The 16,109-nt window shown below is 42.5% G+C and overlaps 1 protein-coding gene across 1 annotated transcript in view; it reads left to right on the top strand.

The window, feature by feature from the left end:
* The window catches only part of LOC122797845 (vomeronasal type-2 receptor 26-like), a 90,128-nt gene extending 78,969 nt beyond the window's left edge, over nt 1-11,159 (top strand). The window contains exon 4 of the mRNA XM_044066365.1: nt 10,249-11,159. Coding sequence (XP_043922300.1) covers nt 10,249-11,159 — 911 coding nt within the window. The remainder of the gene's footprint in view (nt 1-10,248) is intronic.
* The last annotated feature ends 4,950 nt before the right edge of the window (nt 11,160-16,109 follow it).

Below are 16,109 nucleotides of genomic sequence, written 5' to 3'. Positions count from 1 at the left end.
AAGAAGTTTCCAGTAAAGGGTCATTATATTAGTTTCAAGTGCTGGGTCATGCAGTTAAAAAAAAAAAAAAAAATGCAGTCCCAGTTCTAAAAAAAAAAAAAAAAAAAAAACAGTTTTTGAGTACACTATACAGAGAGTTTAGCCTAGAGTTATAGGCAGTTATTACAGAAGTGCAGTTAGTTTACAAATGTTTACAGTTTAAAAGTATTACAGAAGAATGGCATAAGTTCAAAGTAATGCAAGTTCAAAAGTAATGGCATTTGCACATTTACATTGTTAGATAATTTGAGTGTATTTTGATTCTGGAGGGTGTAAATGCTGGAGATCAATTATGTAAAAAGCAATGAAGATTGATAGAGTTAGATTATTAATAAGAAGCGCTTAGAGATTGATATGTGAAGACATGGTGATGAAGGGCTTAAGACAGTAGAAAGATGCGAGATGACAACTGAGACTGAAGGAAGTAAAGATGTGATGATGAAGACTGGAGAAAGCAGGTGAACCAGCTTGGAAGAGACCTGGAAAGCACAAAGCAAGAGAAAGTTCTCTAGAATTGAAAATTTCCAGTAGAGAGAGTGATATTCACAGCAAGAGGTTCTCAGGTTCAATTCCCGGCTGGGGTATCTTCTGTTCAGAGTCTGCATGCCCTCCCTGCATTTGCAAGGGCTTCCTCTGGGTACTCTGGTTTCCTCCCATATTCCAAAGAAATGCATCTGGAGAGTTTCATCTTGAGTCTCTGCTGAAAATGGGCTCTGCCCCAGTAGGACTTTCCCGGTAAACAAAAGCTAAATAAATAAATAACCAAATGTTAAATAAATAAATAAGACTCTGTTCAAACTCTCAGAGGAGTTTCCAGTGGGAGTGTAGATTCATCAAGGTTCAACTCTTAGCCCACTGCTATTCATACTAGTGATGGACTACATTAGCAAGCAGGTTGGAGGTGACAGATAACACAGCTGCTGTTTGCAGATGATGTGGCATTATATGCAGGCTCGAAACAAAAACTTCAGCAAGCAATAAGGGAATTGAATACAAAACTGAATGCAAAATATGGGATGAAACAAAATGCAAATAAAACAATTGCCATGGCAGCAAATGAGAGATTCAGAAGATGCTGAAAACTAAGACAGAAGGGAAATCGTGGAACATGTTAGCAGATTCAAGTATTTGGGAGGGGAGATTGAGAAGAAAAGAAGTCTGAATGAGGAAGTTGAAGCACAGTAATAGGAGCTACAACCAACTGGCACAGGGTTTTAGTAGTATGTGACATGATAGAAGAATATCAAATAGGTTCATAGGTTGGTACTAGGCTATCGGCCCTAGGACCTATAGAAGCCTAGCCATAACAATTCCCTGGCAATTTCTTCCCACAGTATTTACTTCCCTGGACCCCTTGTCTAGTAGGGCGACTGACGTGATCCCGGCGTGAATTTCCTATCTCCCATCCAATCATCAAGGTTTCTTTTGAAGAGGGCCAAAGAGGTGCTCTGCTTGACATGTATGGGCAGTCTATTCCAGAGTCTGGGGAGTCTCTGGGTCAGGAACCTATCCCTTCAGCATGTTTTGTTCATTGTGATGACAAGGTTTAGATCCCAGGAGTGTGTCTTTTTGAGGGATTGGGATTTCTTTAAGTGTAGCATGTCCAACAGCTCTGGGTTTGACATGGCCTTGTATGTTAAGCAGAGATCACCTCTGAGTAGACGATATGCGACAGACTATAGGTGGGGTTTTTTAGATGGTCAGCATAGGGCATCTGCTTTAGGCCTGTGATACTTTTAGTTAGGTATTTCTGCGGCCTTTCCAGTTGTTGCAGATGTCTTGAGAGGTACATACCAAATGGGGCATTGTATTCTATAATGGGTCTAATTAGGGATGAGTATAGTGGGACAATGACCTCCTTTTTACTGACTGAAAAGCCCTTATTGATGAGGTGTACCACATAAAAGGATTTCCTGACTGCTGTGGCGATGTGGTTATCGAAGGTAAGACCACTGTCCACCTGTGTCCCTAAGTCTCTTATCACACTTTCGGTGTTTAGTGTACTACCACCTATGTGGTAATTCATGGGTACATGTTTTTTCCCAAAGGGGATAACTATACATTTCTTGGCATTGAGCTTGAGCCCATGGCTCTGGCACCAAGCATCTGTTTCTGTAAGGCCCTTTTGTAGAATATCCACATCATTTGTGGATTCAATAATGGCTCCCAGTTTCCAGTCATCTGCAAACTTTGTTAGCCAGAGTCCATTAGTGCTGGCCTGTACTTCAGAGAAGTAGATGCCAAACAAGACTGGTCCCAGGACTGAACCCTGAAGTACTCCACTTGTCACTTGTCTAGAGCTGGATTTGGAGTCAGCTACTTTTACAGTGTGGGTTCTGTCAGTAAGCCAGTTGGCAACCCATCGAGTGACGTAGGGATTAATGCCCGGCTTACTAAGTTTATCTATGACTCTGGCGTTTCTTTCTGGCTATACTGCTCAAACACAGCTCCACGTGGTCCTGCAGAGTAGTCCTAGCTACAGAGAACTCAGAAAAGCGACTACTTTCTTGATTTAAGTATCCTGCTGTTTTTTTTTACTTGAATTACCTTCTATTGCTTACCTTAAACAAGCTTTAACTGTTTTTTTAACTGTTTACTGCATTAGATAATATCTGCACTTAAAGTTACATTTAGTCGAATTTTAGTCGAATTTTGATCGAAAATTTGTTTGTTTGTTGTTTAATTTAACTGCTGAGGCTGCTCACTAAAGTGTGCTAGCCTGTATAACTGATCTATTGCTGTTTCTGCATTTCTGTGTGTTTTCTATTTTAAAACAAAAAAAACAAAAAAAAATTCCTTGTTTTCCCGCCTCTCCTCGACTAGTTTAGACCAGTTTACAGGCTCTGCTGTATTCTGGGCTGTGGTGTAGTTCCTGTGTTGTCCATTACCTTACTTGGATAGAAGGAAGTTTCTTTGCTCACCAGTGGGAGTGGGGAGCCTAGAGCAGCCTACCTGTCCTTGACGGAAGTGACCTCAGCACAAGAGCTGTAGTAATTGGTTGTTTTGGACCATTTCTAGCTCTTTTGAAGTTCCCTGTTTAAAATCCATGTTTGCACGGCTTTGCGCGATTGTGTGCCGGTTGAACAAGGTTAAACTTCTTCTGGCTCCGCCAAGTCTGCTCTTCAAATTTTCCCTTAAGAAAGCTCTACTCTTAGTATAATCAGTTTACTCTCTATATTATAAGCCTAGCACTTGTTCTCAAAACCTCTCTTCTAAGTAAGCACTCTTCAAACTAAAGTAAGCACTACATCCACCTACCACCCCTGTGAATACCCACTTCCCTTAAAGGCACAGCACTCCCTTATACTATTCTAGCATGTCGAGTGGTAGAGTGCTGGCATCCTCTCCGGTTCAGCTGGTTAATCTGGGAATCTTGAGACAATGTTACAATTGTCTCATGTACACAGACAACCCTCTCCTCCTCCCAACAAACACAAATACATGTGAGAGATGCAACTATATAGCCAAACTGGAGGCTGAACTCTCTCTACTCAGGGCTGGCAAGACCAGACAGGAGGAGATGGTAACCACACACACAACAAATCCAGTCCCACATAGACCTACCGCAACTGCAAAACAAACACATAATAATACAAAGACATACTCGGAGGCTCTAATAAAAAACTTACCAAAACAACAGAGGCCCCCGAAGCACACACCCAAAAATCCACCACCTCAAAACATAGCACATGCAACACATACTTCAACAAATCAGTGTGTCAAACAAACACAGCCCTTAAGGCCTAACACTATGCCTGATACACTAGTAATAGGTGACTCTATAGTCAGACACACTGATGTCCCACTCACCAGGCTAGACAAGGAGAGGGTGACTGTGAGCTGCCTATCGGGAGCTAGGATCCGCCACATAACACATGCACTCAGGTCACTCCAAAGCAAGTACAAATATGACTGTCATTGTACATGCTGGCGTGAATGACCTGAGACGTACCTCCCTGGACTACATGAAAAGAGACATAGAGGAGCTCTCGGATTATGTAGCCCAGGCTGGTATGACCCTGACCCTGAGCAGCATCTTGCCCTCACCAAGAATGATGCCACAATACAAAGACAAGATGATCAGCTTTAATAATTGGCTCAAGTACTGGTGTCATTCCAAGGGGATCCAATGTCTGTCAGCTTGGGATGACATGTTAGACAAGCCACGCTGCTTCGCAAGGGACGGCTTGCACCTGTCACCACTGGGCTTCCAGATATTGGCCAAGGCTCTTGCCACCCCCATAGTGCCTTTTTTAGGCATGGCTCAAAAGACAAACCCACCTCCTTAGAAAACAAAAATGGAAAAAAACTAAGGGTAATGCTGCTCAATGCCAGAAGTCTTAATCTCAAGATGCAGGCTTTCGAAGCACTCCTCAGTATGGAGAACATCGTCGTCTGTGCAGTAACTGAAACCTGGTTCAAGGCTCCTGAGAGCACCCCAGCACTACCAGGCTATACATCGTATCATGCTTTTCGGCCCCAGAACCCGGGCCAAACCACAAAGGGAGGTGGAGTGTCCATATTCTTAAAGGACACCCACACCTCCAGGTTAGTAGTAACACATGATGCGTCAGAGACCATACAGGTGCAACTAACCATAGGCAAAACTGCTATACAACTGGTAGCATGTTACAGACCACCCTCCCAACCTCAGGAACCCCATTCAGCCTTCCTGAAAACCTTGGAGGATATTAATATATCACCAAATACTATCATACTGGGAGACTTCAACTACCCAAACATAGATTGGGTGCATTATTCTAGCCCTAACACCCTAGCCCAAAGGTTCCTGGAATTCATAAATTCAAATGCACTGGAACAACTAGTCACATCTCCCACTAGGGGAGAAAATATACTAGACCTGATCATCACAAACATGGGGACAAAATGCTCCACACCGGAAGTATACCCCTCCCTAGTGAAATCTGACCACAAACTAATCTCCCTGGATATACACATTCCACCTCCACCCCCAGCACAAAAGACTACAGTGAAAAACTTCTCAAAAGCCGACTTCACTCTTCTTAGGACTGAGATGGTATCCTTTAAGCCCATGGGGCCAGTGGAAACCATATCCCACAATGCTGAATCCTTCACAAATGCCTTCTATGGACATCTCCAAGAATGCATGGATCATGCAATCCCAAATAAATCAAAGACCCTCTCCACCAAGGGCAGGCGTCCTGTCTGGTGGACCTCAGCCATTAACAAATTGTATAACAAAAGAAGGAAGCTACTGCATGACAGAGCAAAATCCCATAAAGGGAAGGCATCTCTGATCAACACTAGCAGGAAGCTACGTTCTCTCATAAAAACATCCAAGGCCAACTTCGAGAGAAAAATAGCTAAGGATACTAAAGATAACCACAAGGCCTTCTTCAGCTATGTTAGAAACCTGGGCGGAAACCCACAGAGTTGGTTCACAATGACAAAAAATACACTGAACCCACAGATATTGCCAACATTCTGGCTGACAGGTTCAGTGCAAATTTCTCCCCTCCCTCACCCCCAAAAGATGAAGTACTTATCCCATCTGACTGTAATCTCCCTGTCATCTCAGATGTCCAGGTGAGAGCTGCCCTCAGCAAAGCTAAAAACACAGCATCAATGGGACCTGACGGTATCCCGGGTTGCGTGCTACGTGAACTCCATGAGGAGCTAAACCCGCACATAAAGATGCTATTTAACCTTAGCCTTACTACAGGATATGTACCTGAACACTGGGGCACAGCAACAGTGGTCCCACTCCACAAGGGAGGTACCTCTACGGACCCTGGGAACTACCGCCGCATAAGCTTAACCAGCCTGATCTGCAAAGCTATGGAAAGAATCATTATGGAACTCATAAACAGAGACATTGGGGACCTACAGACACTCAATCCCACCCAGTTCGGCTTCGTAAAGGGCAGATCCTGCCTCTTGAACCTGGTCAACTTTTTCAAAACAGTCACTAGAGCCATTGATGAGGGCAAAGCAGTCCATACAGCCTACCTGGACTTGGCTAAGGCCTTCAACACAATACCCCACTCAGGCATCATAGATAAGCTCAGCAGCTTAAATGTAAACCCATATGTCACTAGGTGGGTTGCAAACTGGCTAAAGGATAGAACCCATAAAGTCAAAATCGCTGGAGCCATGTCAGACTCAAAGCCAGTCACAAGTGGTGTTCCACAGGGCTCTGTCCTGGGACCCCTCTTGTTCAGCATTTATTTCTCAGATGTTAAAGCAAACATGGGAGGGTTGTGGCTGACAAAGTTCGCAGATGACTGCAAACTGGGTGCTATAGTCGATACACCAGCTGACACACACATCCTACAGAAAGGCCTCACAGAAACGGACAACTGGTGCCGGAGTCATGGCCTTAAACTAAATGCCAAAAAATGCATAGTCATCCCCTTTGGGAAAAACAAAGTACCCACAAATTATCACATCAACAGTAACCCACTGAGTACAGAAAAAGTAATCAGAGAGCTGGGGACCCAAGTCGACAGTGACCTCACGTTTGACACCCACGTAGCCAAAGTAGTTAGAAAGACATTCTACCTTGCCCACCTCATCATGAAGGGATTCACATCCAGATCAAAGGAGGTCATTGTTCCCCTATACTCCTCCCTCATCAGACCCATGATTGTGTACAATGCCCCATTTGGTATGTACCTCACCCGGCACCTACAGCAGTTGGAGAGACCACAAAAGTACCTCACCAAGAGGATCAATGGTCTCCAACATATGTCTTATTCCACCAGACTAAAGAAACTCCAGCTCTATTCAGTGGCATACCACCTGCTCAGAGGTGACCTGTGCCTGACGTACAAGGCCATGCACAATCAGGATCTGATGGATATGCTTCACCTCAAAAAATCCAAATCCATCAGGAACACGAGAGCTAAAGACTTAAACCTCGGTACAAGCATAAATAGAACATGCTGGAGGGATAGATTTATAACCCAGAGGCTTCCCATGCTCTGGAACAGAATCCCAGTTCATGTTAGGCAGAGCCCCTCAATGACTCTCTTCAAGAGAAATCTTGATGAGTGGATGGGAGATCATAAATTTACCCTGGGGGTCACCTCTGTGTCACTACTAGACAGGGGCACAGTGAACTAATTCTATTATGTAAGGGGATATTCACTGTGTCACTACTAGACTGAGGCACAGTAATCTAAATCTATTTCTGTACATTTTTGTACCATCACATGGGGTGGCGAATGCCACATCACTATGGCTAGGCTTACAAATGCCCCAGGGCAGATAGCCTAGTACTTAACTATGAAACTATGAAACTATGAAACTCCAGAGTGGGGGATGGTGTCAAAGGCCTTGGCGAGGTCCAGATATGCTGTGTAGACTGCCTTACCCTCATCCACAGCTCTGGGAACTGATTTGAAGAAGTCAATTGAAGATCAGAACAGGTAATTCTTACATATTTACAGAATGAAGCAGAAAAGCATACATCCCTGGAGATATTTGAACCCTGCACCCATTGATTAACATTCAACCAAGCACTTCATTTGCAAACTGAGTGACAAAGGCAGTCAGACTTAAGGTGTCATTGAAGAACATAGGAGATAGTTGCACATTTACAAAATGGAAGCAGAAAAAGTATACAGTCCTGAAAGGATTTGAGCTCTTCACTTCATTTGCAAGCTGAGCCACTGAAGTAGTTGGACAGAGAGTGCCACTGAAGAATATTACAGGTACCTCTTTTATATTTATAGAATGGAAGCATAAAAGCACAGAAACCTTGGGGGAATTTAAACTGTGCACTCTGGGACTGATACTCTACCAATCATTTCCATTACAAGCTGAACCAATAAAGCAGTTAGAGCAAAGACGTATACTTAACCCTATTTCAAATCTGAACACTACCATGCAGTGATGCTCAACTCATATGCACAACGTATGGCAGTTGAAATAATATAATTAGCAGATTATGGTGACTGGCTGTAGTTATACAAGGAGAAGTTCCATTTCTTTTTAATTGTACATGGACATCGATGGTGGTCTTCATGACATATCACTAACAGTACCAACACAAAACTATAAGTGTTGTAAAAGCCCTATATGGCCATGCGTTTGATGTGTGTATTTAATTTTTAACCAGATTAAAGATTAGAGATGGGAACATAGGAAAGAAGCACACTGAGGACAGAAAAGTAGGTGAGTAAATACTAAATGAGCAGTATAGAGGTAGGATAGAAGGAAATACTTTTTAGTGGAACAGAAGGTTAAGGTGGGGAAGAAATTATGGTAAGTAAGAGAAAATTAAGAGGGTTACTTCAAGCAACAGGGGAAGACAGGTATGACTGAGAGTGTGTGGTATCACAATGAGGGAGGGTGAACACAATTTTGAAAGAGGTATCAGAAAAACATGTGGATACAATGGTGAGGGAGGACTGAATGACCAACAAGGGTGGGCAGGGACACAAAATGTAGGGGACTATTAGGTTGGTGGATAAGATGGAGTGTTTCCAGCTGCATTCTCTGCCAGCTGAGTCCAGGTGGGAGGTTACTCATCACTCTATGGTCCAGCAACTCTGGGTCCTGCCACAGATGGCAGAGTCAGGGCAGGACAAGGATGCAACTCAATGAGTCACTGGGGAAGGTTCTCCGTGTGCTCAGTTTGGGCATCCAACTTCCTGACTTTGATATCCCCCATAATCTCTGTCATCTGCTGTTGAGTGAGAAAGCTGTCATCTCCACTTGCATTACTGCCAGTGGATACAACTGTATTGTCATCCAGTGCAAGGCTATCTGAAGGTGCAGGTAGGGAAGAGGTGTGGTGGTGATGTGCTGAGTGCTTCTTCTGCTAGTGGTGGCTCTCCTACCTCATGTGGTGGGGGGAGGGAATGACATTCCCTGCCAGTGGATTAGGTGCAGGTTGTTGTAGTGCTGCATAAAATAGTTAAATTAATGGAAATAAACAACAAAATAATAATGAAAAATATTAATTTAGGAGTGTGAGAGAGAGGACAGCATATAAGCATATCCCCCCTTAGCTAACACTATTCACTGGCCAGGTTGACTTTTGCCTGCCATTGACTTGCATGGCAGAATACTCATTTCATTGGAATGCTTGTTTTAGGTTTTTTTATTTTCCCCCTGATCCCGTTTGCATGCCGCTGCCCTATGCTTCAACAGCCGTGATCGCCGGTAATAAAATAAAAGTAGTATTTTGTACATTTTGCATTGTTTGCAATGCCAATGGCCTTATACTTGGCCATTGGCATGCTTCCTCAATGATATGCTGCCTTTATTTGGAGCTGTCATGTCCCCATTTTAGAGTTTGCCCCACTTAAAGAAATCCCAATCTCTCAGAGCCACACGCTCCAGGGATCTAAACCTTGTCATCACAATGAACAAAACATGCTGAAGGGATAGGTTCATGACCCAGAGACTCCCCATACTCTGGAATACACTGCCTATACATGTCAAGCAGAGCGCCTCCTTGACCCTTTTCAAAAGGAACCTTGATGATTGGATGGGAGATAGGAAATTCACCCCGGGGATCATGTCAGTCTCCCTGCTAGACAGGGGTCCAGGGAAGTAAATATTGTGGAAATAAATATCCAGGGAATTGTTATGGCTAGGCTTGTATAGGCCCTAGGTCTAATAGCCTAGTACCAACCTATGAACCTATGAACCTATGAACAAGAAAATATGTAAAATATTGGACACCAATGACAATAACGTTTTTATGAAAAGAATGCAAAAAAAAGGTGCAGAAAGTATAAGAGGAAGCTATAAGGGATGATTTTTGTTGAAAATATGAGAGTTAAAATAACTGTTAGTAACAGTAAAAGAGTAATCAATGTGACTTTAAAAAAACAAGGAGATCACATTAGATCAGTAACATGACAGGCTGAGCCATTAGGCAATATAGGGATGGGGAAAACGCAGTGGCTGTAATAAAAACGTGTTATGAAAAATCCAGGATGAAAGTGATAGTGACTGGATGGACGGGAAGAAAAGTAAGAATTTATAAAGGAGTAAAATAGGGATGTCCCTTGCGCATGTGCCTTCTCGTATTGATTATGACTTGAGGTATGACAGTAAGACAGGAAATGGAAAAAGAAACTGCAATACCTATGTGTTTGTCATATCTCACTGATTCATAAAGCAATGAAACTGATCTGCTTTTTTAAAGTATTGTGGTATTTCTGCCATATAGCTCACTAATAAACTTTCATTACATGTGTTTTATTACAGATTCCACAGACTGCCTGCCATGTCCATTTGAGGAATGGTCAAGTGAAAGAAGAGACATGTGCTTAAAGCGATCAGTAGAATTCCTCTCCTATGGGGACACCCTGGGTGCAGTTTTAACTGCTGTTGCTGTTATCTGTGCACTCCTGACAGGTGTCATCCTTACTGTATTTGTTAAGTTTCATGACACTCCAGTCGTTAAGGCCAACAATCGGAACATCAGTTATTTACTTCTTACAGGGATAAAACTCTCTTTTATGTGCTCCTTGATTTTTATTGGGAATCCAAATGAAATTACTTGCAAGATTCGCCAAGCGTTGTTTGGTGTAACCTTTGTTTTTTCTGTGTCTTGTGTATTGGCTAAGACCATTATGGTGGTTGTAGCTTTCAATGCCACAAAACCAAACAGCAAATTGAGATCATGGGTGGGATCAAAAGTATCCTACTCTGTAGTATCAATGTGCACATTTCTGCAGGTTGTAATCTGTGTGACATGGATTGTTTATTTGTCTCCTTTTCCAGAAAGAAACTTTACATCTCAGCCAGGGATGATAATAATTGAGTGCAATGAAGGTTCTATTATTGCATTCTGGTGCATGATGGGATATATGGGATTATTAGCAGGAATATGTTTTATTGTGGGTTTCCTGTCTAGAAACCTTCCAAGTAGCTTTAATGAAGCTAAGTTCATTACATTCAGCATGGTGGTATTTGTTAGTGTCTGGCTGGCCTTCATCCCAGCATATATCAGTACAAAGGGGAAATATGTGGTAGCTGTGGAGATATTTGCTATCATTGCTTCTAGTTCAGGCTTGCTTGGATGCATATTTTTTCCAAAGTGCTACATAATCCTAATGAGTCCGGATATGAATACTAAGCGATATTTAATGGGCAAGAAAAACAGAATGGAATGAAAACAGCAGTGAGTGCTTGAAAATATGACTTAATTCAAAAGACATTGATCACAAACCTTCAGAGAACAGATCATGCAAACAGAGTAAGTTTGCTACTTTACTAATTCCACTTTGTAATCAAACTGTACATAGATCTGAACTTTATTAGCTCTTCACATATTACCTATCTCATCAGGTGTCTTGTATCGGCTTTGCATGATAATAAACACAGTGAAAAGTAATGTTTGTCAGTTGATATGGACTTGCTGGCCATCCAAAGCGAGCCATTTCTGTACTTACTGCAAAAGTTACAGATAATATTGAAGTAAGAGCCTGAGTATTTGTTGTGTAGAATTTGCTTTATTATTTCCAATACCTGCATTTTTAAAATCCATGTCTCTTTGTGACTGTGCTGTTACAGCAAAGACATAAGCATATTTTCTGAGCAAATCTTTTGAGACTTCATATTCACAGCCATATATAACATTAATTTCTGAAATCTGTTCTGTTTATCTGCAGTTTAAATGACCAGTTAACCCAACAGCTTGTTCAAGGATGGTCACACCACTTTAGTTATTAGAATAGTTATACAATAAATAAATAAATAAATAAATAAATAAATAAATAAATAAATAAATAAACATGAAAATAAAATCTTAAAGCTGGGTGAGATGTTCTGTTGGAGATCTGAGGTCTTCTACAAAAATGCAGTTGCATGGGCAGTATGTCTACACAGTTGGTTGTAGAAGTATGGTACTAGGCCAGTGATTTTGGCCAACACAATTTCTTGTACAGAGCTGCTCTGATACTCACTGGTGAGGGTAGGATCTGAGTCCATAATATTATTCATCATCTTCTCCTTCATCTAGCCACAGGGACAGAGTTCCTCTGTGGCTGTATTAAAGAAAGAAGAAAAACTACAGCTCTAAGGGAACTGTGTGAAATGACTGTAGCATACTTGTGACTTGGTCAGTATGGGGCCACCAGCTATAGAATGAACTGGTGCAAGCTACAATGCCCTTTAACTCTAGGCCCATTCTTGCTTAGATTGTATCTTTCAGATCTACCTTTTTAAGCTGAGATATTCTGCAATCTGTATGCAGATGACTTGAAAATGGATAAACTGATTACATCAGTTACAGATAAGGCATGTCTGCAAAATAACTTGACCAAATTGACCATTTGGGTGCAGGAGAATAATATGCTGATAAATGCATCAAAACTAAGCATATGAGATTCGGGACACATAAACTGAAAGGTGAATATTTAATACAGCACGCAATGATTGAAACTGTAGATTCATTTAAAGACCTGGATATATGGATAGATCCAGCTTTGAGATTTTCCAATCATATCAACCAATTGGTTAATGATAGTTATAGAACTATAGGTTGTATAAAAGATTTATAAAGTCTAGGGAATCAGAAATGATGAAGTTGTTATTCGTTTGTTATATTAGACTCAAACTTGAGTATGGAATAACAGTGCAGAAACCTTATAAGAAAACATGCATGAGTAAACTGGAAGGAGTACAGTGGAAATATACCAGGGGGATCCATGGATATGAAAAGTTAAGTTATTATGAAAGACTAAAATATCTGAACTTGTACATTGTCTCTTATATATATCTAAGAGGAGAACGTATCCAGGTATATAGGGCATTTAGAGACAGCTACCTCTGGGAGTGTTTGGAGTTATCAAAAAGTAGCAGAGAATCATCAGGCAGCCTATGTAGAAGATTCCTTGAGACTGAGAAGTGTAGTAAACAGTTACCAGGCCAATAGACGTAGGGAAGGTAGTCCACACAGCCTACCTGGACCTTGGAAAACCCTTCTACACAATACCCCACTCGGGCATCATACATAAGCTCACCAGCTTTGATATCGACACATATGTCACAAGATGGATTGCTAACTGGATCAGGGATAGCACTCACATGGTCAGTATTGCAGGTGCCATGTCTGACTCTACACCAGTTACACGTGGCATCCCACAAGGCTCAGTCCTCAGACCTCTCTTGTTCAGTATATATTTCTCTGATGTATAGGCTAACACAGGAGGAATATGGCTGACCATGTTCACAGATGACTGCAAACTGGGTGCCATAATCGACTCTCCAGCTGGCACAAGCATCCTCCAAAAGGGTCTCACAGAGATGGATAACTGGTGCCAGAGACATGGCCTACAGCTAAATGCCATTAAATGCATAGTCATCCCCTTTGGCAATAACAAAGTGCCCACACATTACCACATAGGTGGTAATCCATTAAGCACGGTAGGAGTTATTAGGGATTTGGGGACACGAGTAGTTAGTAATCTCGCCTTCAACAATCACGTTGCCAAAGTGGTTAAACAGACCTTCTATATAGCCCACCTTATCTCATAAGGTTTCACATCTAGATCAAGTGAGGTCATTGTGCCCCTATACTCATCAGGCCCATGATTGGATACAATGCCCCATTTGGGATGTATCTTACCCGACACCTGCAGCAACTGTAATGGCCACAAAAGTACCTCACCAGGTAGATCTAGGGACTCTGCCCTGCACAGTTCAGCTAAAGTAACTCCAGCTCTACTCACTCGCTTACCGCCTACTCAGATGCGATCTGTGCCTGTTGTTTAAAGCCATGTCCAACCCAGAATTAACAGACATGCTCCACCTCAGGATATCCAAATCCCTTAGAGCTACACGCTCCAGGGACTTAAACCTCAGCACAGATATTAATAGGACATGCTGGAGGGACAGATTCCTATCCCAGAGGCTCCCCTCTGGAATGAGATCCCAGTCCCTCATAGGCAGAGCCCCCCACTGACCCCCTGCAGGAGACATCTTGATGAGTGGATGGATGATCGTATGTTTACCCCTGTGATCTCTTCTGGGTCCCTGCTAGACAGAGGTACAATAAACTAAATGTAAAAGGGCTATCTTGTGTGACCTACTATTCACAGGCACAGTCTACTAATCTAAAAGGGTTGTGAAAGCCAACACACTCTGGCTAGGCTTATAAATGCCCTAGGGCAGATAGCCTAGTATCAACCTATGAACCTATGATAATGTTCAGGATGCACATTGTTTATTGATGATACTGATTGCATGTATTTTATCTTCTTTGCTTTCCCACTTTCTATGAATAACCTAAGTATCTGCAGAACATATTTGATTATGACAGGGTTCCACTATATTATATATGTGTCTGTTGTCATATAACTGTGTGCACAAGGTAGATTGGTGAATAGTGAGAGGTTCCTGGGTTAACACATGCAACTGCCGGATATGTGTGGCCCACTGCTGTACTCAGACATGGCCTAAGTGTGTGAGCATGCCCAGTTTGGCCTTTCAGTGTTTTGCTGCCTGACATTTGTCTCATTTATTCGTGTGTGAGCATGCCCAGTGTGACCTTTCAGTATGTTGCTGTCTGAAGTCCACTACATTTGTTGATGTGTGTGAACATGACCAATATTAACATTTATACTATATGTGTGTTGAAAATCAGGTTCTATTCTTACTGCAGGGCTCACCTTTGTGTCATAACTCGACAGGGATTATGCTGTGCCTGCAGAGTTTCCATGAGATACTTTGCATAGACTTATCAACATTTCTTCATGCAGGCAGACCAGTGAAATACTGTCATGGTTTAGTGGTTCAGTACTATGACTATAGTGCACAGTGTTCTGGGTTCGAGGCCTGTCACTGCTTTATATTTTCATACTGAGCAGACCAGACTGCTTAAGGGCCAGTAGAGCAAATATGAGCATGTTGGCTTTTGTTCAGCTATGCCCAACTTAGACCAAGCTTGTCCAACATTGCTCAACGTTAACCAACATTGCTGAACGTTGCCCAATATTGCTCAACATTGACCACAGTTGTGCTAGTTAGTGTGTGCAATTTTGTTTACATATACTAAATGGTGGTAAAAGCTGTTTAGCACTGCTTTATATTGCTTAACACATGGCAATCATGCCTCAGGTGGTGCTTTAGGGCTGCCTATTTCGGATGCACATACTACGCTCCCTATACATGTTTGAAAACAGGTAGTGTCAAGTTAGGCATCCCTTTTACTATATGTGCATGTCAGAGAGAGGTATCATTTCCAGGGTTCCTATTTAGCCAGTGCATGTACTATGCATTGCCTCTTTGCCAAGGCCAAAGCATACTGGGCACGCCTCCTTCTGCCTACTGGGGCAGACTCAGGTTGTTCCTCCTCCAAGTCACACTCTGCCTGTGATGGCCTTGGCAATGGTGAGGGGCTGTTTGGCCCAGGCCTATGCTGCTTCTGCTGCAGCTGTTTTCGCAGAATCATATTATGTAGCATAGCACATACCGTGACAATTTGGGTACATGTAGTTGGTGAGTACTGCAGGGCTTCACCAGATGTGTCCAGGCACTGGAACCATGACTTGAGCAGCCCAAACACATGCTCGATTACATTTCATGTTTGTGCATGTGCCTCATTATGGCATTCCTGTTCAGGTGTGTGTGCGTTTCTGTCATCAGCCATGACTCCAGTGCATAGCCAGCATCCCCCACTAGGTGACCATGAGGGATGTTCCCATTGGGCAAATGTCTGGCACAGCTGTGTCAGATGCCAGATATGGGAATCATGGTAGCTTCCAGGGCAGCCAGCACACACATTCAGTATTATACCCTGGGCATCACACACAACCTGGCAGTTGATGGAGGGAAAGCCCTTGCAGTTAAAGTAGACCCTACCCTGCTCACTGACTGGTGCCTTGATGTGTATGTGCATGCAGTCTATTGCACCCACTATCTCAGGGTATTCTGCTATTTACTGGAAGAGACGCATATTGCTGGCCAATACCTCATGGGAATTGGGGAAATATACATGATCACCGAAATGTGCTGACATGGCATCCAGGTACTGGTGCAGTACCCTGGATGCTGATGCCTGTGATATCCCCATCATATCACCAGTTGGTCTCTGGAAGGTACCTGTTGCTAATATTCTTATG

Source organism: Protopterus annectens, chromosome 3.part1, assembly GCF_019279795.1.
Source record: "Protopterus annectens isolate FY-2018-M chromosome 3.part1, PAN1.0, whole genome shotgun sequence".
Classification (NCBI taxonomy): Eukaryota; Metazoa; Chordata; order Ceratodontiformes; family Protopteridae; genus Protopterus; species Protopterus annectens.
Note: the sequence above shows the minus strand (reverse complement) of the source record. Positions and strands in the feature narration are given on the sequence as shown.